Genomic DNA, 26451 nt, shown 5'->3' with positions numbered 1-26451 from the left:
TAACAAAAAAAAATAAAAATGCTGTGCCTCATTGTTCTTCAAACAGAATGAGTTCAACTTTTAAACATTTCTGCATCTTCGGAATATGTCAAAATGTAGCCTTTTTGTCGGTGTAACTTCATTTCCCCATGGGGTCCAGGTCAAACAATTCCGGAGAGGTACAGGCTTAAAAATTTAAGTGAAAATGCCTTCGGCTCACAGTGTTTACTTTCAGTGGACTTACTTTTAGGTTGCGTATCTTTTGCTCCCCCATTTCAGCTGAATGGTTGAAAATTGTATTAATAAGGCTGTTGCGTTGATTTTTAACATTTTTATTACAAAAATCTGATTATTCTGTTGCATCAGTATGGTTGTTCATTTTGGCTAGATTTAAAGGCTACATTATAGCGTACAGGAGCATGCTTTTATTATGGGATCTAGCACCATGGCACAGTGATAGTCAGCATACTAATACCATTAGGGTTATGGGTTTGATTCCCAAACCTGGCTCTGCGTGCTGGAGTATCCTATTCTCCCTGTATTTGTGTAGGTTCCCTCTTGCAGTGCAAAAACATGCAATTATGTAAATTAGTGTCTTTGAAATTGCCTGTGATACATAAAAGTGTGTGAATGTCCTGTGATTGTGCTCCATTGACGGTGTCCCTTGCTTTGTACCCTGTGATTCCTGGGAAAGGCTCCAGACCCAACACTGCACTGGTGATTGAATATTAATAAGAGTATCTTCGTAGATCCTAACCCATTTATAATGAACAAGTGGCAAGTTTTAATGGAATCTGATTTACTCGCATTAAAAATCAGTTTCCTGGTATGCAAATAAATCTGCAGGTGTTCAGCAATTTTGAACAGACATTTCGCTTCAACCCACTAGTGATCAAATGATAAGAGCCAAAAATCATGCTAGAGAATTCGTTACTAATCTACCCCTGCAACATTATTGATGATTAAAACCACTTCAATTAAAAGTATATACATACACACTGTTAAACCATATCAATAGGGCCTTATTTATACTAATAATACCTTTGTGTTTTTAATAATATTTAAGGAATACATGCATTGCATTTCTTTTTCATATTTTATAATGGTGTCACAGCCACACTGAACTGATATTAATCATATTAATGAATCCAAAACAAATTTCCATACTGCAACTGTTTTTTTCTCTTTTTTTTTCCTAATGCAAAATAGCGAGACTCTCATTTTTTTTTATTACTGCACGTCCTCAAAGCATGCAACTCATACGCAATAACAAGAATACTATATACCCTGAGGCATAACTAGACCCAGAAACTAATGAAGAGCACGCTGAAATTAACATCGGGCTTTAGTGTTAAACTACACTACAGACCGCATGCGTCAAACAAACACACATTAATTTGCAGGCTTTCTGATGGCTTGAGCTGCAGCATTTGCTTAATTATGAGAGAACGACCCTGATATAAGTGACAAGAATGAAGACGAGGGGAATAAAACGCCTGATGTTTAATTTTAGACTTACTGGGATGACAAAATCCCTCTTTGTGCTTCAGACGTCCATATGTTCCTGAGATTTAAAGTAGTTTAGCCCAGATTTGCTCTGATTCAGTGGATTAAAGTAGATATTTGAAAGGTATAATCTAAGAGGATTCTGCCCGTCAACGTGTCGTTACTTTCTAAGTTTGATGAATGGAGGATGTTCTCTTTTTTCTGTGATGCATGAAATAATCACATAACTGTCTGAGTGAGGCGTGTAGTAATGAAAGAATTCATTAGATTAAAAGCACTGAAAGGGACATTACTGTGATTTAGCACATATTTGTTAAGATATATTTTAATGTGCTGTTTTGTGGTCTATTTTTTTTAAGTCTCTCATGCAGTATTGGACATTTTTAATTACATTTCTCTGTCCAAAGCTTTTCATAATCAGTTAAGATTAACAAAATAATTAGCATTCGGTGTAATAATTGCATTAAATAATGAAACCAAAATATGTCTCACTGGTGATATTGTATATAGACTGATTTGCATAATTCAGGTGGAGAATGATACAAAAATCAAATTTCTGAACATTAAATTACCTGATTAAGTAATTAACTACACAGTAGATAAACAATATTTAATTAGATGTTATCCATTATGATGACTAACAACATATAATTCAAAGCAGGACACTTGTAGAGCAGATATTGTGAGTTGTTGCAGGTTAAGGGTGTTTTTTCTGTGGAATACATTCTCAGTAAGGGAACATCTCCTATTTCAGCTCTGGCTCATTCTTAGCCAACTTGTCTGTATGAAGAGGGAGTGAGACACTCGGGGGAGGGAGAGTCACGTGACCAGTGCTTTCTATGCAAATCAGCCCCTCCCCACCCTTGTTGCTGCTAATGTTTTGTTTTTTCTCAGTCCACAGAAAACGAGGCTGCAGTTTAGACACAAATACCTATGTTTACGTGCAGTATTTTGAGTCCATATTCCCCCATCCATCCATCCATCCATCCATTTTCTGTACCCAATTGTCCTATTCAGGGTCAATGGTGTCTTGGAAGCTATGGGTTTGCGCACACTATTCATGCCTATAGACAATTTGGCAACTCCAATTCATCTGTTTTTCCACTGGGGGGATGGGGACTGGAGAACTCGGGGGAAATCCCATGATGACACGGGGAGCCTCACTTCATTGGCCTCGGTTTTCCAGAAAGCGTCTTGCGTCTTCCTTTGCGCCCTGTTGGGTTCTTACTGAGCCGAGGTTTGTTCTTCATAACTCCTGGGCTGAGGTTGGCCTTCCAAGCTGCAGCTCTTCTGAGGGCTGTTTTGAAGGGTCCATTTTGAACCTCGAAGCTTTAATCTCCGCACACTCCGCGGTAATGAAATCCCCCGCTTGGAGCCATAAATAAGGTCGAATATACTTGAAGTGAACGATAAGGAAATTCGGCCGTGTGTCAGGATTCTCTCACTTTGACAGAGCTGGTAAAGGTTATGCCTGAGAAATCCATTCTTTTTTGTCTTTATTTCTGTTCCATTCAATGGGCCACCCATCATAAAACTATCTACACTATCAAGATCTGAACTTTTGAGATATTTCAGAAGATTGGTTTCAAGGGGGGTGTTCCACATTCAGGACTTCATGCATAGCTGGAGAAATTGTCTGATTTAAGGTAGTCTAAGCTACATGTAAGTGAACGAAGATAAAGACTGTTTAGCCCAGACTACCTTAAATCCGACAAGTGATCTGGCTTAGCAAGAAATCCTGGTTTGCTAACAATCCAGAGGAACTCTTCACTGAATTTCCTCATTAAAACCTACTTGAGGATAAAGCTGTGCTCCAAAGGCATTGCCATTTCAGCCACCATACTCAACAATTCTGGCTTTTGACTCTATGCCCTCATGACTAACTCATCTAGGGCTCCCAAACCTATATCAGATTTAACAATGAAACTGTCCATGAAGAAACATGAATATTCCTCAGCTCAATACAAACCTTGTCTCAGATAAAATGAGTATTGCTTTGCTTTCGAGCTTCCCAACTAACCGTCTGCAGAAAGTCAAGACATTTGCTCATTATATGATTTAGGACCTGGATGGGCGCTCTTTTATAACTTCTAAGGAAGATGCTCAACCTGAGATGTTACAGTAAATCAAGGGTGAGGAACCTGATCCACGGAGGACCGGTGTCGGTGCGGGTTTTTGGGATGACCTCTCAATCAGCCAATAATAAACCAGCGATTCTCAGCTCCAGTCCTGGGGACCCACTGTTATTGGCTGATGGTGAGGTCATCCCAAAAACCCGCACCCACACCAGCTCTCCATGGATCAGGTTCTCCACCCCTACAGTAAATTATCTTCCTATACTACATTTACCCGTTTAGCTGATACTCTTAACTAACACCACCAAGGCTACTCCTCTATACTCATCTATGTTCATCCAAATTCTATAACTGTTTTTCACCATCACCTGTAATTCTTAACCATATCACAGGAAGCACAGGTCATGCGGCAGCATCAATGCTGGTTGAGATCTCATCTATCTATGTAAATGGGTAAATTACTTTGTAAATAGTATACTACTTCGAAAATGAAAGCTCAGGCCAAACAACGAGATAATAACTAATGATCCTCATCGACTTACAGATCTCTTGAAGACACAATCGCTTTGGTCCTACCATCCTTTGCTTTCACCATGCACATAACTTCTATTGAACCTTACGTTCTAAGATGAAGTGGAAGAAGAACAATGTGTACCAGGGGGATGTGGATTTCACTTTGCTTCATTTGAAAACCTCAACCTTTCAATCGAGAGAGAGAGAGAGAGAGAGCAGCTATTTGGGAGTGAAGAAGGGAGAGAACCATGATGCTGGCGAGGATGATAAGGTGTGTGTCTGGCACACATCTTTCTAGCTTGGGCTTCAGAAAGCCACAGGGGCTTCGTTTAATCCGAAAGCCGTGCGCGTCAACTGGAACAACCCAAACAGATCCGGTCTAAATCACACCACAAGGATCCATAGTAACTTCGAATTAACCCGGAGTTAAATCACTCAGAAGACAACTGAGTGTCTACGGACACATATATTCCAGGCTATGAATATGTCTGTACTTACATGTGATGGTTTCTCTAATTATAGCAACGTAGCTTTTACTGTACCGGCTAATTATAGCAGTATGATATATGGAAACAATGGCATTAAATGAAGGAACGGTTATTTAAAAAGTGATATTACGATACAGAATAGCATGCCCCATTTAGGAACACACTCTGAACTGTTATTGTCAGAGTAATGCTGCTAGTTTATAGCGCTGAATATTTTATATGAGTTCTTTGGTTTATGTAGGTTTCGGGGGGGGGGGGGGGGGGGGAGTCCAGATGCACAGCATTCTGGGACTGTAGATGTCAGCCTACTGGTTACAAACAATATGTAAACTGCTACCCTTTAGCTAATACAAGCCAACTTTTTTTCATCAAAGATAAGTGCAAGTGTAGCACTTTGAGAGTTTATTTTTTCCCGGTTTAGATTAATATTTTAAAACTCTGTGATAGATTTTGTATAATAAAAGGAACACACAGGCATATGCAAAATCAGTGAATCTATCTCTGAAAACAGTCTGATTAGTCATTTTCAGCACTGCTGTGTTACTCCCGTTAATCATAGCTATTAACATTGCACGGTATTTCCTTAGTCACTGCTAAACCCAATGTTGTCTTTATAATTGACTATGCCCTCTCGTATATTATCATGTTCTGTGTTGTTTATCCACCCTGTTCCTCGGGCTAACAGGATGAGTCAATATGAGTCAATATGAGTCATATTAACAGTTTATCACTTTAAGTGGAATTCAGCTTATATGCCTCATGCTAGTGAATGTGTGACCCATTCAACTGATATTAAGAGTCTCTGCTGTAATTCTGTGTTTTGAGCAGTGAAGCCATTACCGACGGACAGACAACTTATTTATGATTATAAGTGGCAGTGAGTGGGGGAGAGAGAGTGGAAGCCATTGACTTCTCGAATTATATCCTTGGTGTCAAGATCAGAGTCATTAGCAAACCACGTCTCAGCGTGTTCGTTTGTGGCTATTTACAGAACATTAAGAATCATTAGTTCTTCTTGCACAAGATCTTTACATGAATACACAGAGGGCGACACACATTAGTGAAGTAATACATCCATCGTGTTTTATTTCGCAAGGCACAGTCCCGAGAGTCCAGTTCTGACTTTGATTACATGGAGCATGTAGTACCAGTTGGCAGAACAAGCAGTGGCCCATTTGTGATCTATTTCTGGACACTTACTTCAGGATGTGTTTAGAAGGATAATCGAATGAAACAACAGGGTGCAAAAGTGCAGAATTATGCTGCGGAGTGAACATATGCCCTGACCATTAGTAGAGCGGCATGACTTCAAGCTTTTAGTGGCGGTAGGAAGAGAGGGGGGAAAATGGTGCTTTTGGTTCTAGGGTGACAGTTTAACACAGCAAATGGAGGATCTTTGGGTGTGCTGGACCTGAGAGGTGGCAAAAGACAGAGCTGGGGTATGTACAGGGGCGGGGCCACAAGGGGACTAACCCAAGCTGATTGGTCCCCCAGAGTGCCATCTCCCCTGTCACTCAACAATTCAAATCATATCATTGGCTAATATTAAGGTCGGCTCCTCTCTTTGAATTATGGCCCCTCTTATGCTGCCCACCTTAAAAAAATCCTAAAATCCCCCCCCCCCCCCCCCCGAGAGATGTATACTGTGATACGACAACAGAGGTTGAGGGGGGTAAAAAAGTACTTTTGTGATGAACATTGAGGTGGGTTTCTTTAGAACTCGCACACGCAGTGCATTATGTTATGTGCTTGAGTGGCTCTGCGGATAGACAGTGCGATGGGTAGAAATACGGCATCTGAACCTGCGGCAGGTGGACAGAGGCATCGGCGATGCAGCTGTCCGTGGTGCTGAATCGCTGGCAGCGGTGATGCCGGATGGGCAGCCGGCAGGTCACCCTACAGAACACGTCTCCGTCATTGCCGTACATGCCGTAAATGAGAAAAAGAAATGGAGAAACAGAGGATAAGTAATTTGGTAACATTTTACTTAAAGCGGCCACCTACAATGCATTATAAATACCTAAATGATACATTCCAATGGTCAGTATAAATTTTAATAAAGCATTACAGCATCTTCTATTGACAGTCATAAGGCATTATAGTGTTGATTGTAATGCTTCATAAGCTCCAATGAAGCTCTTATCTATAATGCACTATAGGTGCCTTCATAATGCATTATAATGGTCGGTATAGGAATTAATAAAGTATTACAGCATCTTCTATTGACAGTCATAAGGCATTATAGTGTTGATTATAATACTTCATAAGCTCCAGTGAAGCTTTCATCTGTAATGCACTATACTGTAGGTACTTTCATAATGCATTATAATGGTCATTATAAGAATTAATATAGTATTACAGCATCTTCTATTGACAGTCATAGGGCATTATAGTGTTGATTATAATACTTCATAATGCATTATAATGGTAGGTATAAGAACTAAGGATACTTTGTACTGCATTATGAATGTATCTATAGGACATTATAGATGAGAGCTCCATAAAGCATTCATAATGCATAATAAACATGGCTATAATGTGTTATACCTTTTTATAAATATTTATTTCCATATTTATAATGCTTTATGAATGCATTCATAAATTGTTAAGGCATGGTATTCATAGAAAGTGTTGCCAGTATTTTAAATTACATTTATATTGCATTACTGTTCGTGTGTTGCCGATGGAACAAAACTGCGAATGGTACAGTAAACTGATTACTGTAATTTACAAACTGAATTTGCAACAATTAGCGCTGTAATGTTACGGACCGAACAGAAACAGAGCTGGGAATTTTTCATCATCTAGCTGTACTGAGTTTCTATGTGCAGTTCTTGCTAATATTTATTGATGGAACCCTCTACATGCTCGCAACCAGCCGGGTCAAAAGTAGCTAAATGCTAACTAAATATTAGTTAATTTGCTCCATAAATCTGCATCTATAGTAGCATTGGTGATAGTTTGTTCGTCAAGTACCTAATTTATCTGTGAAACGGGGCCATATCGTATCCATTGGGAGGTGCAGCGATTCAACTTCATCAATTGCAGCGACTGGAATTTCAATTCTAAATCCCGTGGTGTTTTGCTCCAGATCGGGCTAGACCTTCGAAGGGTGGGTCCTTCCATCACGTCCCGTGCTCTCAGCTGGAGCTGTGCCCGTTTAGCTTGGACACACAAAGCCTTGCATCAGCATATTTCATTTTTTTTTCTCCTTAACGATCTCGATAAATCAATGTAAATGTGCCGCTGAAGATTCCCATAGTGCTTAGCCTTGTTTCGCCGCTAACTATTATGCGAGAACCTGAGAGGGACAAAATTGCCTCTCACTCGATACTGATTTTTCGGCTGGTGTATTCCACAAAAATAGCATTTTCTTAATTTAATTTCTTTTAAAAGACCAAAAGTTTTTTTTTTTCCACCTGCAGACATTAAAAGCCAAGTTTCATACGATGACGACATTGAATTAAAGAATATTTATAGCAGTACGATTTCTAGCTACCCACTTTGACCTGAAATGTCAATCAGAAGCATTTTATTCCGGTCTTTATTCCATGCATGTGTCTTCATTTTAACATCACCATGCAGGGTTCTGCTTTAAATTACTTTTAAATTCTCCCATACAGATAAATGGGGCCACACTGACAGCAAAGCCTCGGTTTTTATTGGAAGTCCAGCATGACTTTCAGCTAATGCAAAAGTCATTACATTTCAATATAACCTTCATCCGCTTTGTATTTCATTTGGAAAGATACCAGCCTTATAATTAATAACGAGCGACCATTTTAATGCATGTATAAATCTTCCGGCCTGTCTGCATTTCGAAATTGTAAACATTGTAACAGCTTTGAAAAATTTTTATAGATTCAAAATATCGGTTAAAGATTTAAATACTTAGTTTAGTTGGTCTGGTAATATGTTAGTTTAATATTCTTCCAGTGTAACACAATGGTGACAGAACTATTATAAAAGAAGGCAGTTTGAATATGTATGTTATGAAAGATCTGGTGTTGCCCAAGTGTGGAAATGAAAGAGTAACATGACTTGAGACTGTATTCAGCTTGACCATGAGCTCCTTTCTTCTTGTGACAGTACTAGTAAAATGACTACGCTCTATATTTTGCTATATACTTCTGTTAGCTGCTGTTGCACTTGGTCTTGATAACTCGTTCATGATAGTCACTATTGGAATATGTCCAATGATCTGTTGTATTAGCTTAGCCAAATGCTCAAATGTCTCCATCCATCAGGCCTTCCTAACTGCCTATCTGTTGCCCATTTCAGAAAACTGAGGACACTGGGTGGGCAACATTTTGGACAAAAATTGGATTACATTTGTAGCTGTAAGCAGCTTCGAAAAAAATGCTCACGCTAACTAAATATATTAAAAAAACACTCAAAACGTAGCGCCAAAGTATACTAGCCCCTCGGGCTATTTAAAGATGTGAATTGAGGTGTCTGTCCTGAAACGGGTAAATTACGTTGAACGCAGATGAAAACGGAAACATCTCACTGGAGAGCTGGACCCATGATTGAAAGGTCGCAGGGGTGCTTCACTGCTGGAGCATAAGGGAATGTATTGAGGCCTTCTTGAAAATAGCCCAGCAGTGCAATAAACACACTATGTGGCCGTTGACATGAATGGACAGCAAATTCCATTTGCTAATGCATAGAAGTATAGAGTCTCCATTGCTACTGTATAATGGAAACAAATAAATCTTGCATAATGCAGATATTAGCTTTTTAGCTCCCTGATATCCTCGTACCCCAGGCTCTGTGTGCCCAGGTTTCCAACAGATACTCCAGTTTCCTCCCTAAGCTCATAAAACGCGAACTTTATGTGAACTGGAATCTCTGAAATGCTTATAGCCTAGGAGCACCAGTGAGTGTGACATGTGACAGAGTAGCACCCCATCATGGCTGCCCCCTGCCTCGTGCCCTGTGCATCATGGGATAGGCCCCAGACTCACCGTGACCCCGTACTAGAGAAATGGCTATAGAAGATGAATGAGTGGATATTTTTGTGGACACAGAGACTATAGTACATGGACAACCTTTCTTGTATACTTCCTGGGCTGTAATTCTATAAGTTGAATCTGTGCCTAGAATGACATACTTTTTATTATTTTTAATACACATTTTTTTTACCTAATGCCACATTAATCCTGTAATTCTACGTAATACTGCCAGCTATACAATGTTAACTTCTGCAAAATAATGTGAACGTCCATTCATTAACCTCACAATAAAGTTATAAAGGCTGTAGATTCCGCCGTCAGAACCTTTTTTTTTTTGCCAATGCTTAAAGACCTAGCTTTCTGGCTCAAGCACATTAGTAAATCGCCATGCCGCCCTTGTAAGGCAGGAAAGTTAAGAGACCGCAAGGTCCAGGGCTTAAATCTAAATTCCTATCCTTGATCGTTTTAGTTAATGATGAAGGGAAAGAAGCTGGAGTTCAGCAGTGCGAGGGACTTCAGGGTGTAAATTACACAGCATTAAAAAAGACACGTAAAACTTCTTGCCACAAACCCTTTCGTTCGCCGCTGCTGCTGCAGACCCAGCTTGTTCCTCAGTGAGGATGATTTACTGCAAGTTGTCTATAAGGTTGGTTCCTTAATTGGTTCCCTTCTATAGCCCTAATTTATTCCAAATGGCTGCAAGTTTGTGTCCATATTTATTTCACAGAGGGGATGTGGGTTGTTTTTTGATTCGTTTTAATGACATATATAACATATATAACATGAAAGTATATGTTCGAAACAGATGAAAAACGTATTTTTATACCAGCCTTGTGTTTAGTATTTTAGTAACTGTTTCAGAATGTAAAACAACAGAAATACCAAAATATTTTTGTTTGTATTTTTGTGTCAATCACATTTGTTTGTTTTTTCACTTTTGTACTGACGACCTCAAGAAACATTGTTTTTTTTCACTGCAGGATATCAAAGACCACTTTTTTCTCTTAAATATTTTTTGTTTTTAATCAAAAATGGATTCAACAAAGTGAAGGAAGCCTACTTCAGTCGATAACTTAGAACCACTTAGTGTTTCTGATCCCCAAGTCAATAAAACCTTCTAATGAGCCAGATGTCTAAAAAAAAAAAAAAAAGAGAAGAAGCGGCTTGTGAGAGGTGGATTGATTGACTCGGATGCATTTGCTGCGACAGCGTTTAGCTTTAACGGCGGATGCAAGCTGCAAGCGCCTCTTCTGAAGGGCTCAGCGAGAATTCGCACAATCTCAAGGCGCTCGACAGCGTATTGTGTATGGAGGTATGTATTTACTGGGGCACTCTCTGTATACAAACTGAGATGAAGATACGTGATGTTTTCCCTGAGAGTGGCAGTAAGCCAAATCATTTGTACAGCATACTGAAAGCGGGATAATCAGCATACAGCGGAAGCTTCCGCTTCTGCCTTATGGATCACGGAGAAATGAATTGCTGCAAGCAGACAATAGCGTGACGCCACCTGAAACTGTTTTCACCAAACATGCCATTAGCTAAGCGAGCATTAGACTTCAGGGTGTGTCTTCGCCCCCTACTGTTCACATGAGAGAGGTTCGCCCTGGATGACCCTGATATGGTTACAGTAGGCTTTCCTTTAAATAACCGGAACAGCTATGGCTTAGTTCAGCCAGTGGTGTGCAGCTGTGGTCACTGACTTACACTTGATCAGAAGGTGACAACGTCAGCATGGTACTTAACCCACAATGCTTCAGTAAAAAGCTTTTCGAAATATGAAACAAAACTACATACTATGTCATTTGTACCAGGAAAATGCGACATGAAAAAATAATAAATACGGCAAACGAAGTAGCTTGCGCTGGCTACACATGTGTTGTTATGTAGGTGTCAGTTTGTGTGATGTACGGCTTGAGATAGGATAATATGTACAACTATAAATAACTCTGCAGTCGGTTGTCCCAATGCGTTTCGTTTTTGCTGCCGGATTTCCCCTCACGGCAGACGGTCTGCGTTCTGAGGTGACTTTTACCTAAGCCCCCCCCCCCGCCTCCCCACCTCACCCGCCCCCCCTCAAGCTTGTCAATAACATCTCGTGCAATCTGACCCCCTCTGGTATCGGCGGCCTCTGAAGTCATCAATCCTGGTCTAATCCCAGCCCAAAGGAAATCTATTTGTTCTGAGCTCATGTCCACCGTGGCTCATTTGTTGCGCATACGATCTGAAGCCTCTTCCCTCCCCTTCTCCATTAGACCGGGAGCTGGCTCTGAATGACTGCAGGAGAGACGTTCCTGTGTACAGTGGGCTTTACAGCGGTCTCACCTCCAAAGGAATGGGGAGGGGAAAACCCTTGTGAGAGGATAAAACAGTTTAGCTGCCCCGCAGGAGAAAGTGCTAAGGAGTTACCTATTGATGTAGCGCGATCTTCATCTCTCCTCCTCTCCCCAAACCTTTACTGCAGTATACTGGGGCATTTGAAAGGGGGCCACTGGACAATGATTTTTACCATCGCCAACCTCCCCCCCCCACCCGCTCGGTTGACAGCTTTGGCCGTTGCTACCCCCAACCCTCCAGTCAACGACTACCCTAAAAAAATAGGGGGGGGGGGGGGGGGGACCACTATTACCTCAAATACCCCAGGGGTCCATGGCCATGTTAATGTGCCTCTGGGAGTGCAGGAAATCTCTGGACGAAAAAAAAATAAATAAAGAATACAAAATAAAATAATTGAAAAATAAAACAGCCAGCCAAAGATGTGACCGTGCGAGGGTTCGCACGAGCCAGGAACTCCTGCGCGCGATATGTGCACAAGGTCGATTTTTGTTCAGCGAGAACACAAAGCGCAGAAAGATCAGACATCCGGCTACCCAGGGCCGCAGCCCTAAGCGGCCAGCAGAGTAAATAATGTCGGAATAATGATGTTCCTCTAGGCTCACCATGGCTACACGGCCATGTTTCTCTTACTCGCTTTTTGTGTAATTTATAACCACTGTATATTTACCACATTAGACATATATTGCGTCCGCGGCGATTTCCTACTTCAGCATATTCATGACTGACACTAGCCAATAAATATACCGCGTATTTAACGGCCTCTAACATCTTATGGGTAATCACAGCATATGAGCACTGTAAGTCACTCTGATCAATGGCGTACACCAAATTAAATAATAAATAAAGTCGAGGGAGGAGTACACTTTTATTGCGTTGGTTGGCCGGAAGAACGGGACAAAGCAGGGCATGTCAGTCGAGCCAGAATGTTGACTGGGGCTGCTGTCAGGCCGAACGGCAATCCAGCATAATCTTAATTCATTCTATTGTGCATTATTTCTAGCATTAAAAGTCCCATTTTAAAAACACTAAACAACACATTATTTCACCAGTATCAGACACCACTAGGCTGTAGTGTGCCTAGCTCTCACATATTAAATAATCAGGCGGAGAGTTTCCTATTTTTTCACTTCCGTTGAAAAGCCAGTTGACATTTTTGCACTGAGACTAGACAATCGGCCTTTTAAAAACCAGTGCAGGAGACCTTGTACAGCATAGCGCAGCCAAGAAATGTTACAGTGATGCTCTTCCTGAGCTAGTTGTCTAATCATGTGCTGATAGTATGAGTAAAAGAGTATCAATCAAATGCTGACTAACAGAGCCACATCTAGTATTATTCTCTATTAAAAGCTATTGAAAATGGCTATAATAATGTTTTTCAGCTCGGTAACCTCATATGCACGTCTTTCCAGGAAATCTCTGTAAAAGTTGCTACTTTCTAGAAATTCCATTTATAGCAGTCGATTTTTTATATTCATTCGTCTTAAGTTTCAGCAGTTCAGGGGTACCTTGGCGTGCCATGTATACCTCTCAGCCAGCAAATTAATCCAGGTTTGCTCGAGAGTAAATGGAAAGCCTCTGTAATTGATTGCACTTGAATGAATCAGTTTAATCTCCTACATGCAGTACCCGTGCTGATTGCCCAAATCAAAGAGCAGTGTATGTAATCCCGATATTTTCTTAATGCCTATATTTTGTGGGCATTTTATGATTACATAGTGCGTATATTTAAAATTATTTTTTAACAGTCAGCCTGTAATCATATTAGCTTTTGCATAGTCTGACGAGAATATCATTCTTCGAAAAGAACTGCGGCTGAAATCTGAATGGTAGCAGGAAGGCTATATGGTTGTTCGAGCTGTGTGGAATCGAGAACTGCGGGTCGCTTGTGGCAGGTGCCGTAGTGACATCTAGTGGTGGCACGCGAAAGAGCACCACACTGCCATTTTGTTCTTTTGAACTAGGATTTGCAGGAGGACCCTGGCACTGAGAGGAAGCTAGCGTTAAAGCCGTCGATCTCGTGTGTGTGAAATATATCAGGGTCACAAACACCTGGGCGGCAGACATTTGCATAATTAGTACGGCCTGTGCTGAAATGTTCTCGACATGCATATGTTCACCGTCCTTCACCAAGCGCATAGAAAACAGATACAGAAACATGATGAGCAGATCAGTGTCTCTAGGTCAACGTTTGTACATTTAATATCTACGTCTGATGACCAGTCATAGAAGGGACTGGTACTTTCCATCATGTAGCAGTCTTGCATCTAGCTATGTCAATTTTTTTTTTTTAATAAGTAGGATATGTGTATTATTTCATATGGCTTCGTTTTTTTTTTAACAGAACGAGGCAGCGAAATCACCTTATGAGTCACAAGACGGCGCCTGATGGCGGCCAATCAGGAGGAGCCGTCCGTCATGCGGGGCTAATCACAGCTCCCCGGGCAGCTTTGGCCATCCCCGCCCCCGGGAGCTCTCCGTTTCTGCTGATTGCCACTGACAATGTCATCCACCCCCCTACAGAGTGCAGAGTCACTCTCCCTACGAAGGTTCATGGCTTCAGTCTAGATTATTCCCAGTGCACTTCAATAAAAATGAAAAACATTTTTGTTATGTATTCAGCGCTTTAGTTGCTATGCTTCCATTTTGTAAGGAATTAAAATAAACGTTCGCATCCTCGTATTTCACACTAACGTTAGTAATAGCATGGGTCGTTTGTGAATTACCTACTGTCCTTACAAAAAAGACTCACTTGCTTGATAGGAGAGATTTATCGGTCTCGGTTTTATTAAAACGTACGTCGGCGGCTTTAAGTTGTGGCCCGCAAATGTAGGAGGACAGAGGGGTCACGGAACAGAAGAAACATTGAGTGCATTCGAGAAGCAGACATTAGCTACTGATGCGGCAGGAAAGTAAACACGCGTTCGGGGTATCTACATAGGTGTAAACAAAGTCAGGTGACTCCAGCAAGAGTCATGTGACTTTAGAGCACTATTTTTGGAAGGACTGATGTACAACTGGAAGCACCCAGCACCAGGAAAACAACATGAGACACCCGCACGTTTACCTTTTTCCACCAGACCCTTTTAATGACTGTAGAAGCCACCGTCATCGGGCTACAAACATTTGAGAAAATTAACATAAACTACTGAGAATTAGGTTAAAGTGGATCTTGGCACACACTGTAATGATGAGACTTTGACCATACCACAAGTCCATCTCCCATTCTTCTGACAACACATATAATGCATAGACAGCAGACGCTTTTACTGTGGCTCAGGTACGGCCCATTTCACATAACACACACAGTTCTTTGTCGAAATACCACTTTGTGTCACAATATACATTAGAGGAGGTTCCCCAGAGAGCTGGGGTGTGGATCAGCACATTTTTGTTCATTTTTACAATAAAACGTTCAAGTTCTTTAAACTTATCAAATAAAATAATAATAAAAAAACAACAACAAATGTATCTACAGAGACATGTGCAAGAATATACATTTGGTACTAAGGCAATAGTTGTAATTCCACAGGACCAACGCTGTGAAGCTGTTTCGTTATTCTCGATGTTCAGCCAGATGCTGTTCCACATTCACACGACGGGTTGTTGGCTCATTGAATTTCAGAAGTCCTGTATACAATTTATAGCACCATTGTAGTTCCCTTCTGCCTGTCCTTCCCTTCCGCGTGTATTCCGAACTGCAGAGGCGGTATCCGGTCAAAGGCCTGAATGACGTCTTCTCCGTCGTTTACCATTATTATCAGCGTAGATGTAAAAAATAACACAAAGAAACAAACAAACAAAAAAAGAAATCCCTTTTTTGGTCAAAAACCAGGACCGTTGAATGTAGCCGTGCAGGGAGAACCAGGTCTGCTGACGTGGAGTCTGATCCGAATTCATCCGTCATCGTCGAGAAAACGCATTTATCTGCTTTGAACTAAATCAACACGGCACAAATTCGTCATACCAGGAGCCTGTAGTGAATTTCCTTTATGATGTGCAATAAGTGCGCAACAAGAGCACAGTACTGCAGTAGCAGAACACAAAGTGGACACAGATGGAAAATACAATATGCACGGCTCCACTAATATGTTTTTTTCCCCTAAACATTTTTTTTGATGGACATGTGCCACAGCTAATAGCAAAAGAAGCAGCGAAGCTTCCTCCCTATCCATCCTCATGCATGAACTTATAATGTCATTTAAGACAACAACAAACAAAAAAACCCAATAATCATCGAGACAGTTTTGAGATGTAAAATGCTGATTTAGCTAACAAGTCTGTGGGCATCGAAGGCATTTGGAATTGATCACAACGTGTGCACTCTTAATGGGACCTTTTGGCTTCACACCTGAAGTACATTTTGGCTTGTAGCATCTGTGAAGATTAAAGTTGTCATCAGACGGAATCTCCGGACGCCGTTTTCGTTGGCCGACGTTCTTCGGTTTCTCGACGCGCCCAGTGGCGTTTAAGCACGGCAGAGGTACGCAGTAGCAGGGATCTCCTGCTGCAGTCTTGATCCACGTCTCTCTACGAGGGTCTTTAATTCATAATACTAAAGCTGAAGAACGGACGCGCAGGTATTCAGCCAACTTTTTACATGGGCACGTTGTCGGGTTTTTCATGTTAGAGTGCGTGCCGAAGCGCAATACTTTAGATCAAGGCAAGAAATATTACAAATACAGCACAAAAAAATAAAGGCCCTTTTCCGCTTTATTTTTATATGCTCATAAATGTAACGCTGCTTCTGCCGCGGGTCCGTGTCGCATCAGCTGAGTCAGATTCATCATATCGATATGACAGCCTGGTGCAGATAGGGTACCGCAAGGGCCTCAGTCAAGTCACATGACCCTTTCCCAGCGTCCATCATGGTGAAGCATGGACATCACTACTTGACGTCTGTCAATCACCGCTAGTCTCTCCTATGAAGGATACAACAGTTTTATTTTGGTTTATCGTCAACTGCCTTCTCCTCCCCCACCAGCAGAGGGGGCGTTTCATTCAGCCTATAAAAAAACTTGGGGTGCTTTGAGGTTCTTGGATTTAAATTGTTATTTTTTGGTATGCAGGGCTTCCTGGAACTTGGTGCTGGTGTATCGTATATGGAAGCCCTTCTTGCTAATGGTGTCATCACTATGGAAAAGCAGCAGCATGGTGTCACCGACAGAATAGATCTCCTCTCGGGGCTGGAAGCGGAACAGGAAGAAGAAAACAGTAACTTTTGGGCCCCCTTAATGTAGTGACCATTTGTGACCAAAAGGGGGCGCCACACAAATATGTGGTTTTAGTGGTGGTAAACACCAGCACTGCTTACCCCTGATCCACAGAAGCGGCCCAGCCTCTGGGCCGAGCTGTCGTAACCATCGAACAGCTCGATGTAATCATAGCCGCACTCCGCTTCCTCCTCGACCTCGAACGTGGTGAAGGTCAGCTCAATGCTGTAGCCCTTCTCAGTCGTTATCCTCCACTCGCAGTCCATGTGTCCTGGGTAGTTGTTATCCCCAAACTGAGAGTGGGAGTACAGGTTCTTCTGCCTGGGCTCCGCCCTCAGTCTTCCACCGCACTCTACGGGACAGGCAACGTGGTCACATGACCAAACAAGAACCAGCCCCCGAATCCTGCCACGCTGTATTAATGCAGATGGTTCTATATAAGACAACTTTCTGTATATTGCATACAAATATTGCTTATATTGTCCCTATACGTTTGTGTTGCTGTTCAGAAATGTCTACACATAACCTTGCCCTCTGCAGTAGCCACTGTATCTATCAAATTAAAAGCTAATTGTAATCCAACAGTTCTAGACATACTAAAAATGGTGGAAAAAAATCTGATTTAAGGTAAGAGATTTCCGAGAGATAACGCCGTTTCCTCCATTTTTAGGAGCAAAGTCATTTCGACTGAGGCTGCAGCTATTAACCGAGCCTGTTACTAAAAAGCGCACAATAAGGAGCGGCTGCCAAGAGCAACCCCAGGCTTCCTGGAACAGGCAACGTCAGAGGCGGCGATCGGGACCCTGTCCTGTCCATTACGCAGCCGGGAGACGGCGAGACCAAAGGCTGTTCATGAGCCGGACCCCAAGCACAGTGTCCTTTGAAAGGCAGCCTATGCGATAGTGGTGCTTGCTGCCTGTTATGCTTCATAAATACCGCTGCTCAGTTTTCAGACAAACAACAATAGACAACAATGCTTATGAAAAAAAATGATAATTATATGTGTTTATAACCATACTCTCTCTGCGTCCTGTCTGCACCTTATGTTACAGACTATCTCATGCATATTTTGCACAGAATGTATATTCATAATTTATCTATAATTTATTTATACTTAATTGTATTTATTGTGCTCTGGAATACATTGAGCCCACTCTCTATATATTTTTTTTATTTGCATTTATAAATCCTGGTTTAATGCTGGTTCTGCTGGCAGAGGCTACACTGTGAGGCAGGCTGCTTCCAGGCTCTAAGTTCCTAAGACAGCAGTACAGAAGAATAAGGTGAAGCAGGAGACACTGGCAAAAACCAAAAACCAGCCTGGCAGAGGGCAGGAGTGACTTTCTAATGCCAGAAATGACTGTCAGCTTATCAGGCAGTGCCTCATAAATCGGACGACGACCTTAAGTGACCTTCAAAAAGAATGGGAAGCATTAAGTGCAGGTGTGAAGTGCACTGCTAGGACAGTTCATATCAGGCTCCTAGAAGCAGGACTGAATATCCATAAAGCAAGGAAGAAGCCCTGCTATATCTTACACAGCCGCATACCTATACATTGAGAAATAAGGGAAACTTAAAACGTTGCAATGGTCTCTTCATTTTTTCAGAGCTGTATTATATTTGCACCTGGTCAGATGCTAACTGCATCTCATTGGCTCTGTACCAGAACTCGGCACAATAGCAATAAAACTCAATCTAATATAATCTAAGTGAACATATTCTACGATATACAGCAGGATTCTTCAAATCTGCACCTCGATTCCAAATCCAGGCCGTGTTTTCAGGTCTCCCAGGTAGTTAGTTAAATAATTACTGATTCTGATTGGTCAGAGGCTTCACGCCTGGCTCGCGGGTAAAGGAAGGCTGGAAAATCAGCAGGGCTCGGACCTCGAGTGATTTGAATAACCCTGTTATACAGTATTAACGCTGGTTTCTACTCTTATTTAGCTGCATTTTTTTTTTATGAGATCAAAATTCGGTAAAAAATGATAATAATGTTAAATCTACTGGTCTGTAATGCAACAGTGATTTGCTGCATGTAATTATTTTATTTGGTATTGTAAAATTAATGTCTGCCTAAATAGAAAAAAGCTGATTAACATTGTCATTATTCCTAAATTGAATTAATAACGGCACAGCCACTAGATGGCACTAGAATATTTAAGCGTTCTTGGGAAATTTACTAGCTAAAAAAAATGGGAGCGATGAAAAACCTTACTGTAAATTGAATTGCAGAGGTAGAGTCAGAGGTGAAGGGGAATAACGATAGGTGGACAGGGGCATTGTGGGAAGTGCGGTAAGGGCACGGGCCACCCTCACCCGCGGCAAGGCTGACCTGTGGAATGAGTGGCCTGAAAGCCAAGCCTCTGCACGGAGGCGTCGGAGATGAACCTGAGGTACATCCTGCTGCCCGTGGAGATCAGGGGCTCCGGGAGTTTACTGCCGCACAGGCGCCCGAGGATGGCTGCCTTGTTGCTGTTGCCGTCGAAAGCCTCCAGGTGGTCATAAGCGCACTCCTGGTGCTGCTCGATCTCGAACTCGCTGAAGGACTGAAAGAGGGGGAGAGGGGGAGAGACGGAGGGCCTTCAGCGTTTCAGAGTTCACTCGTCGACTGTGTGGACAGCATTATCTCACAATGGTTCTTTGAATCTAACGGAAATAACAAATTAAACAGGGAGGAGGGAGTGGAATTTACTCAGAAGCCCTGGGGGATCTACAGATTTCGCTTGCTGTGTGTCTGCCTGCCTCTTGTAGGCCGAGGAGAGGCTTTCGTGTGGCTTCATTGATTTCTGAATCTTCAGTTAAACTAGATCTGAATAAAAAAAACTCTGAATTCAAGTTAGGTGTATGAGTAAAAATGATTTGCCCAGGATTAAATAAAATACAGTTTAAAGTTTTTAAAAGTAGCTGTGTCGCTTCCAGACATGTAATCCTTCTAAGACAAAGATTCAAAGCTGTATACAATAATGTATTTGTTTTTATTTTGTTTGGTTACTTATGGTTAAGATTAGGGCTGGGTAGGGGTTAAGGTCATCGTGTTGGGATTAGAGTTTTCCCCATAGAAAGATATAATTACAAACCTCTGTGTGTGTGTGTTATATTTATATTACATTGTGGGGACCATTGTGTGTGTGATGAACAATCTTACAGTTACAGTTTGAAATCACTTCTGTTCTCTGTAGGTCTTAGTATCCTACACATTATCACCATCATATTTAGGTGGGGGGAACCACTTCTCAGTCAATGTGCATGACTGGGCTGTATACAGATGGCAACTGTGTAGGAAGGATTTAATGTTTATCTTCATTCAAGCGTACACCAGCCATTGACAGTTTGGCGAGTCTGTTTCACTTTGGCAAGTGAGCTAAAGACATGCGTTCCCCACACATGTAGTGCCAGAGCGGAGACTCGAACCCCAGCCCCTGAGAGGGGGGGGGGTGACAGTGTTAACCGCTGCACCGCCATGCCACTCCCCTCGCTGGCCTTTGCAGAGAAACATGAACAGGCTCTGGGAGGATTACTCCCCCCTCCCCCTCCCGCTGTCATCATCAGGCACGGGGGATACTCTCTCCTAAGCAGCTAACCCTGTGCAGGTTCAGGCTGGGGCAGATTTAAATGTGCCCCGCCATCTGTTTGCCCCCCCCCCCCAACCCCAGTCTTCAGAGCAACTTTTTGAAGCACCTTTCCATTTTCAGACAGCCATGCTATGCATAACCCCCGCCAAAGATATTAAAAGGTCATACGTGGATCCATTTCAGACAGACTGCAGCTTCATGGGTCTTCTGTGCGAATAGCAGAGGCCATTTCTAGACTGGGGGGGGTGCTGTTTTCACTTTTTCACACGGCTCTCTTATATCTAGCTGGTGAAAAAGCAATCTCACCACATCCCCCATTCCAGATCTGAAGACCCAGAACTGTTTGCAAAGACTTTGTTTAGTTTTTCCAAGGAAGTTCATGCTTCCTAGCTAAAATCCTTGGAATTTAATTCTCAGTCTATGTGGGACGGAGGAAGGTGCAATTCGGTGATGAAATCCTAGAAAACAGAGCCCCCCGTCGCGCAAAATAATAGTGTACCGCGACAACAAAGCTACTGTAATCTCGCCAAAGCAGCACTAGACACCGACAGCTGTCCTTGAAGGGCAGCCTATATAAACCAGAAAGATTAAAAGAACACATGTATGAAAAAGCAGGAACTGACCGTTTAAGAGAGCACACTCTCGACAAAATACGACAAAACGATTAATCCGGTAACAGCCATTATCTGTTTTGTCTTTTGCGAGAATTGTCTTGCTGTCTTTGTGTTTCATGATCTTATTAGGATTTACTGTGCATTGAGCCTTTTAACCAGACTACAGCTAGCTGCTTATATTATGACATATCACTCTGAAGGGAAAATGTGCTGGCAGAAATGGCAAATTACAGTCATTTTGTGGAAATTGTGTACAAATAGTTTATGCAAATATTGTCATTTGTTAAATGATTTTTGCTAATACATTGTTATATTGAGTAACCTGGTCCTTGGGTACCCACAGACAGTCCATGTTTATGCTCCTTCTCAGCTCCCTGTCAAACAGTCCACATTTATGCTCCCTTTCAGCTCCCTGTCAGATAGTCCACATTTATGCTCCCTTTCAGCTCCCTGTCAGACAGTCCACATTTATGCTCCCTTTCAGCTCCCTGTCAGACAGTCCACATTTATGCTCCCTTTCAGCTCCCTGTCAGACAGTCCACATTTATGCTCCCTCTCAGCTCCCTGTCAGACAGTCCACATTTATGCTCCCAGGGAGCAAAATCATGGACTGGCTGGGGGTCCCCAAGGACCTGATTTGGGAAACACTGATGTAAGAGTGCATAACATATGGAGTCCTAGCCTGTCTTGTATGTCATCTGATAGATCCATCCATCCATCTTCTAACTGGTCATCCTAATCAGGGTCACAAGTGGGGGGGGGGGGGTACTTTCCCAGACAGAACAGCTCCCAAGGCATGGGTACACCCTGGATGGCACGCCAGTTAATTTGAATAAAACAAACATAAATAAAATTTCATAAATCCAGGCCCTGCAATGTCAGGACTGCTATATGAGTACTTGTACCCTGTCTTCCATTGGTATAGTCCAGATCAGATATATATCACGCACACACACACACACACCCCTATATTGTTGGTATTGTCCAAAGCGGTGTCTGTCCCACTGGCAAGCAGGAGACTCTGTCCTCTCCCAGTGAGTCCAGGAAGTGATATTATGCTGCAGATGTCAGTTACAGTTTTTACATATAGTATACACTGGAGCCACGGCCAGATTTGTAGTCCCTTTTGTGACGGCTGAAAGGGGAATGCGAGATGTTTCGGGGGGGTTAAGGAGCACTCACAATCTTGACACGGTGGCCGGGTGTGGCGGTGATGTCCCAGATGCACTCCTTGCGGCTGGGGTACTTGTCAGGCCAGTTAGGGCTGCTGATGGTCCCACTGGGGCTGTGGATTTTGTGCTCGCATTCCGCTGAAACCACAAGATAAAGCAACCGAGTTTGGACACACAAATAGAGAAACTAGGCCACGTCCCGGAACGACCTCATGCCTCGTCTGCTCTGACGGATAAGCGCTTCCGTTTAATGGCGAACTGTGAAGTCATATTTCACCAAATTACCTTCCCGCGCATATAGGTCATTATCCTGTCATTCAGGTGAATTTCTCAAAGATATTACCCTCATTTTTTTTCTGCTCACGGCAGAAAAATCTGACACGCAGCTGAAATTCATCCTGAATTGGAAAAAAAAAATCATTCAGTATGAATTTCCTGAAAGACGTTGGCAGCCAAAAGATAAGGATGGATTTCATCCTGTGGAATATTGCTGAGTGAAACATTAAAATCTACAGAAAGTAAACATAACCAAAGCAATTATATGGAACTGATACCAAAATATAACAAAATATGTACTAAGATGCTATTATTATGTCATTATATTATTATAGACAGCATGCTACTATCAAATTGCATTTCCTGAAAAAAGTGTACTGTATGGAACTATTAATATTTGTCTTACCATCTTACTGTAACAGATGTCAAAAATAGACTTTCAAGCAATATATGAGTAAAGTGAATGTATTTACCACACTGAGCATGCTCGGCCACTACCCAGTCAATCAGCTTACTGCTCCTTGCTAACTAGCATTGCTTAGCATACAACAAACATAAAGCAAAGATCACGTACTTCCTTAATAAGGGATGTTTGCAATTCATAATCTACAAATGCTGTCAGTTATGAAACGTTTGTGGGCATATATAAACACATATCACCAGTGTTGGGCATTTCATGTTCAGAAACTACAAATCCACACCAAGGTTTTGTTTCTACCGACCTGTTGAGTTCTCTGTGACTGTGTTTCTTTATGCTTAGTTGGTTGGTAGAAACAAAACCTTGGTCTGGATTTTTTTTTCTGGACCTGACATGCCCAACACTGCATATCAGGTAACCCTGCTTACTAAGTAAACACAAGACGTGAGACTGTCGTTGCATGTTTTTCAAATAGCTTTGAAGTTTGACATCATTATTTTGTAAATGTTTGCTTTCTTTGTCACGGGTAAGTCAAAGAACTATGCTTAAATTGAGATGTTATTAAATGCTTAAATTATTATACATAATATTTTCCATTCACTGAACTGTAAAGATTTACAATGGAATCCATGTTTATGACAAATTGGTAAAGTGCATCTAGTGAACAACCCTTCACCTTATACTGGACAAGAGCTTGGGAGAAAGATGGATGGATGGATGCATTTTAATTCTGGCACCAGCACAATAACTCAGCGTCAGGTGGTAGCCGGCATACCTTAGCAGAAGTATGAACAACATTCATGCAATAGATCTCTCGCTAAAATATTGATGCTGGCAAGTGGCATGGTCTTTCCTCGTCTATGTTTCCCGGACGAGCGAATCGACTGCCAGACGTATTTTACTCCCCGCCTACTGTGTAACAGTTGGCCAGAGCTTTTCAAGGAAGAGCATCAATCGGTGACTAAAACCTCAACTCACTCCCTCTTGTTACTTCTGAAACCTTCTAAGGGTCTTAAACTATGGACAAATCCAAAGAATGTTTGGCGTCCCAGTTCCCTCCATACAGCCTCTCTAATTACTACTGGTTGTTTGCTTCCCACAAAACAGCCCAACAATACTGTTTTTTTATCAGTGAAGAGAACAGTTTAGGTGGCAAAAAACAGGGTGTATTTTGGTTAATTAAAAAAGGTAATGTACAAGTCTGTCAAATAGCATTAAGTCTACATGTCTGGGGTAAGACTTTAATTTTGAAATTCAAACTTTTTCCCACTCTTTTGCATGTCTGTCATATAGCATTAAGTCTGAATGGCTGGGGCTAGACTTTTATTTTGAAATCCTTACTTTTCCCCACTCTCTCGCATGTCTGTGAAGTAGCATTGCATCCAAATGGTTGGGACAAGACTTTTATTTTGAAATTCTTGCTTTTCTCCTACCCTTTTGTAGTCTGCCAAATAGCATCAAGCACGTCAGGGACAAGACTTTTATTTTCTACGTGTGTCCGTTTCTTTCCCCCTCCCTCTTGCCGGAAGTTCATAGAAGTGTGAAGGGTGAATGTGTTTCAGATTATCTCACTGATCAGAACGTAAAGCAGCCAGACAGGTTAAACGGGAGACGAGCGACCGGAGCTGCACGAGCTGCGGAGGCTGGAGCAGCGATTGTTGATATGTGCTTTAATGACAAGCTGATAGCTCTGTTCTCCCTTAATTAGCCCCTTAATCAGACAGCCGCGATCTCCCTCTGGCAGTAAAATGCATGAGCTATTAAAGTAAGAGTAGGAAGTCAATTTAATTTGCTGGAGAGAATATTAATGTGCGAGCATCAGATATTTTAGGTATCTCCTAAGCCACTGTTACTGTTGTGTATAATCATCCTGCATCTAGCCGTATAGAGTTTATAACAGTAAATGATTTGTTTATTGTTTACTTCTACACATGTTCGACTCAATTTCTAGACAGTTCAAAAAACTTTAACTGTCATTGTGACACCCATAATTAATATTTTTACGCCAATTTAGCACTCTTAACTCCTGTGACTTCCTATCCTATGCAGTGAGAAATTTCCATCTGACTTAGGTATGATAGCCTTGATAATTCTATTATTCCTGATGCTGAAGGTCCACAGGAACGGTTCCTTTTGCCTATAAAGTGGCAGATGTGGCACAGTACTCTATGGGTCCTTTGTATCTGGAAGGCTATTGGCTGTTTTGTTCTGCACCTGCAAATGATTCATACAGTTCCACTGTTCAAAGATGTAACGTAGCACATCACAGCGTGCTGAAAACTCAGCATCAAAGCAGACGTAAACCACGCCTCACGAGGGCCTGTGCCATTAGGCCAACCCCTATCTGAGTAGTAAACAGTGCAGTACAGCATTGGGAGCCTGAATTATGTTTTCTTTGGAATCCATCTGCATAAGTATGCTTTTGTATGGCCGCAGAATGCCAGATATTATGTTAAAGTCTGCATTCGCACACTAAAATCCATTGCGTCCCCAATATGACACCTTGCCTCAAATGTGCAGATGTAACAGAACAATGTGAAATCATATCCTGCTGAATATACATCAGCAGATCTCACTTTCTCCAGAGCAACGGTGACCCTGTTGATTCCATTAACTCCGAAAGGTCCAATGAACCAGATATTCTGAACGCTTCGAATGTTGAAAAAGGCATCACCCTCCATGCGATGGAGTTCCCCCTTCGGCAGACCACTGACAAACGTCCTTTTGTTGTCCTGGAGACTGATACAAATGACTTCCATCTGTCATCAACACAAAATCACATTTGGGTGTGACGTATAAACCTTGAGAATCATACATTATGTATGCTTTGTGAGAAATTCCACGCCCAGAAAGACTAGTCATTGGTATGTGAAAGACTGTAAAAAAAACAGTCCTGTAACTGAACCAGCATACATCACTGGAGTGCTGGTATCTGCTTCTTTGTCTAATAGAGGGAAGCGACAGAGACAACAGAATCGTACTGAGACCACAGGACAGCTGCTTTGAAGCCTCAGGAATGGCCAGATGTTTCAAATCAAACTCATTCTGCAATGACAGCAGGGAGCTAAAGTAGTTTGTGGTTCGTCTCTCCTGGTCATCAGAGAAACCATCTCAAAATCAGAATAAAAACACATTGGAGTTTTCATGAAAACTCCAATTGCATAAAACACTTTGGAGTTTTATGCAATTTCAGCTCATTTTCCGCTAACGTTGAATCTCGACTGTATTATGCGTGATTGTATTTGTGCTAAAATTACTTCCTGTTTATTCCTGACTGTGGTATAATGGATGTAGGTCCTGTAGCACAGATGCCAAACAGACGTTTGTCTGATG

General features: G+C 41.9%; 1 protein-coding gene across 2 annotated transcripts in view; it reads right to left on the bottom strand.

Moving 5' to 3' along the window:
• Nucleotides 1-14912: 14912 nt before the first annotated feature.
• Nucleotides 14913-26451, bottom strand: part of tll1 (tolloid-like 1) — a 54461-nt gene continuing 42922 nt past the window's right edge. For both annotated transcript variants that reach the window (XM_072706931.1, XM_072706932.1), the window contains 4 exons: nucleotides 22435-22562; nucleotides 19399-19612; nucleotides 17165-17415; nucleotides 14913-17036 (listed from right to left, as the gene is read on the bottom strand). In XM_072706931.1, the coding sequence (XP_072563032.1) occupies nucleotides 16902-17036; nucleotides 17165-17415; nucleotides 19399-19612; nucleotides 22435-22562 (728 nt within the window). In that variant the 3' untranslated portion in view covers nucleotides 14913-16901. The remainder of the gene's footprint in view (nucleotides 17037-17164; nucleotides 17416-19398; nucleotides 19613-22434; nucleotides 22563-26451) is intronic.

Source organism: Paramormyrops kingsleyae, chromosome 25 (assembly GCF_048594095.1).
Source record: "Paramormyrops kingsleyae isolate MSU_618 chromosome 25, PKINGS_0.4, whole genome shotgun sequence".
Classification (NCBI taxonomy): Eukaryota; Metazoa; Chordata; class Actinopteri; order Osteoglossiformes; family Mormyridae; genus Paramormyrops; species Paramormyrops kingsleyae.
This window is presented reverse-complemented; position numbering and strand designations above follow the sequence as displayed.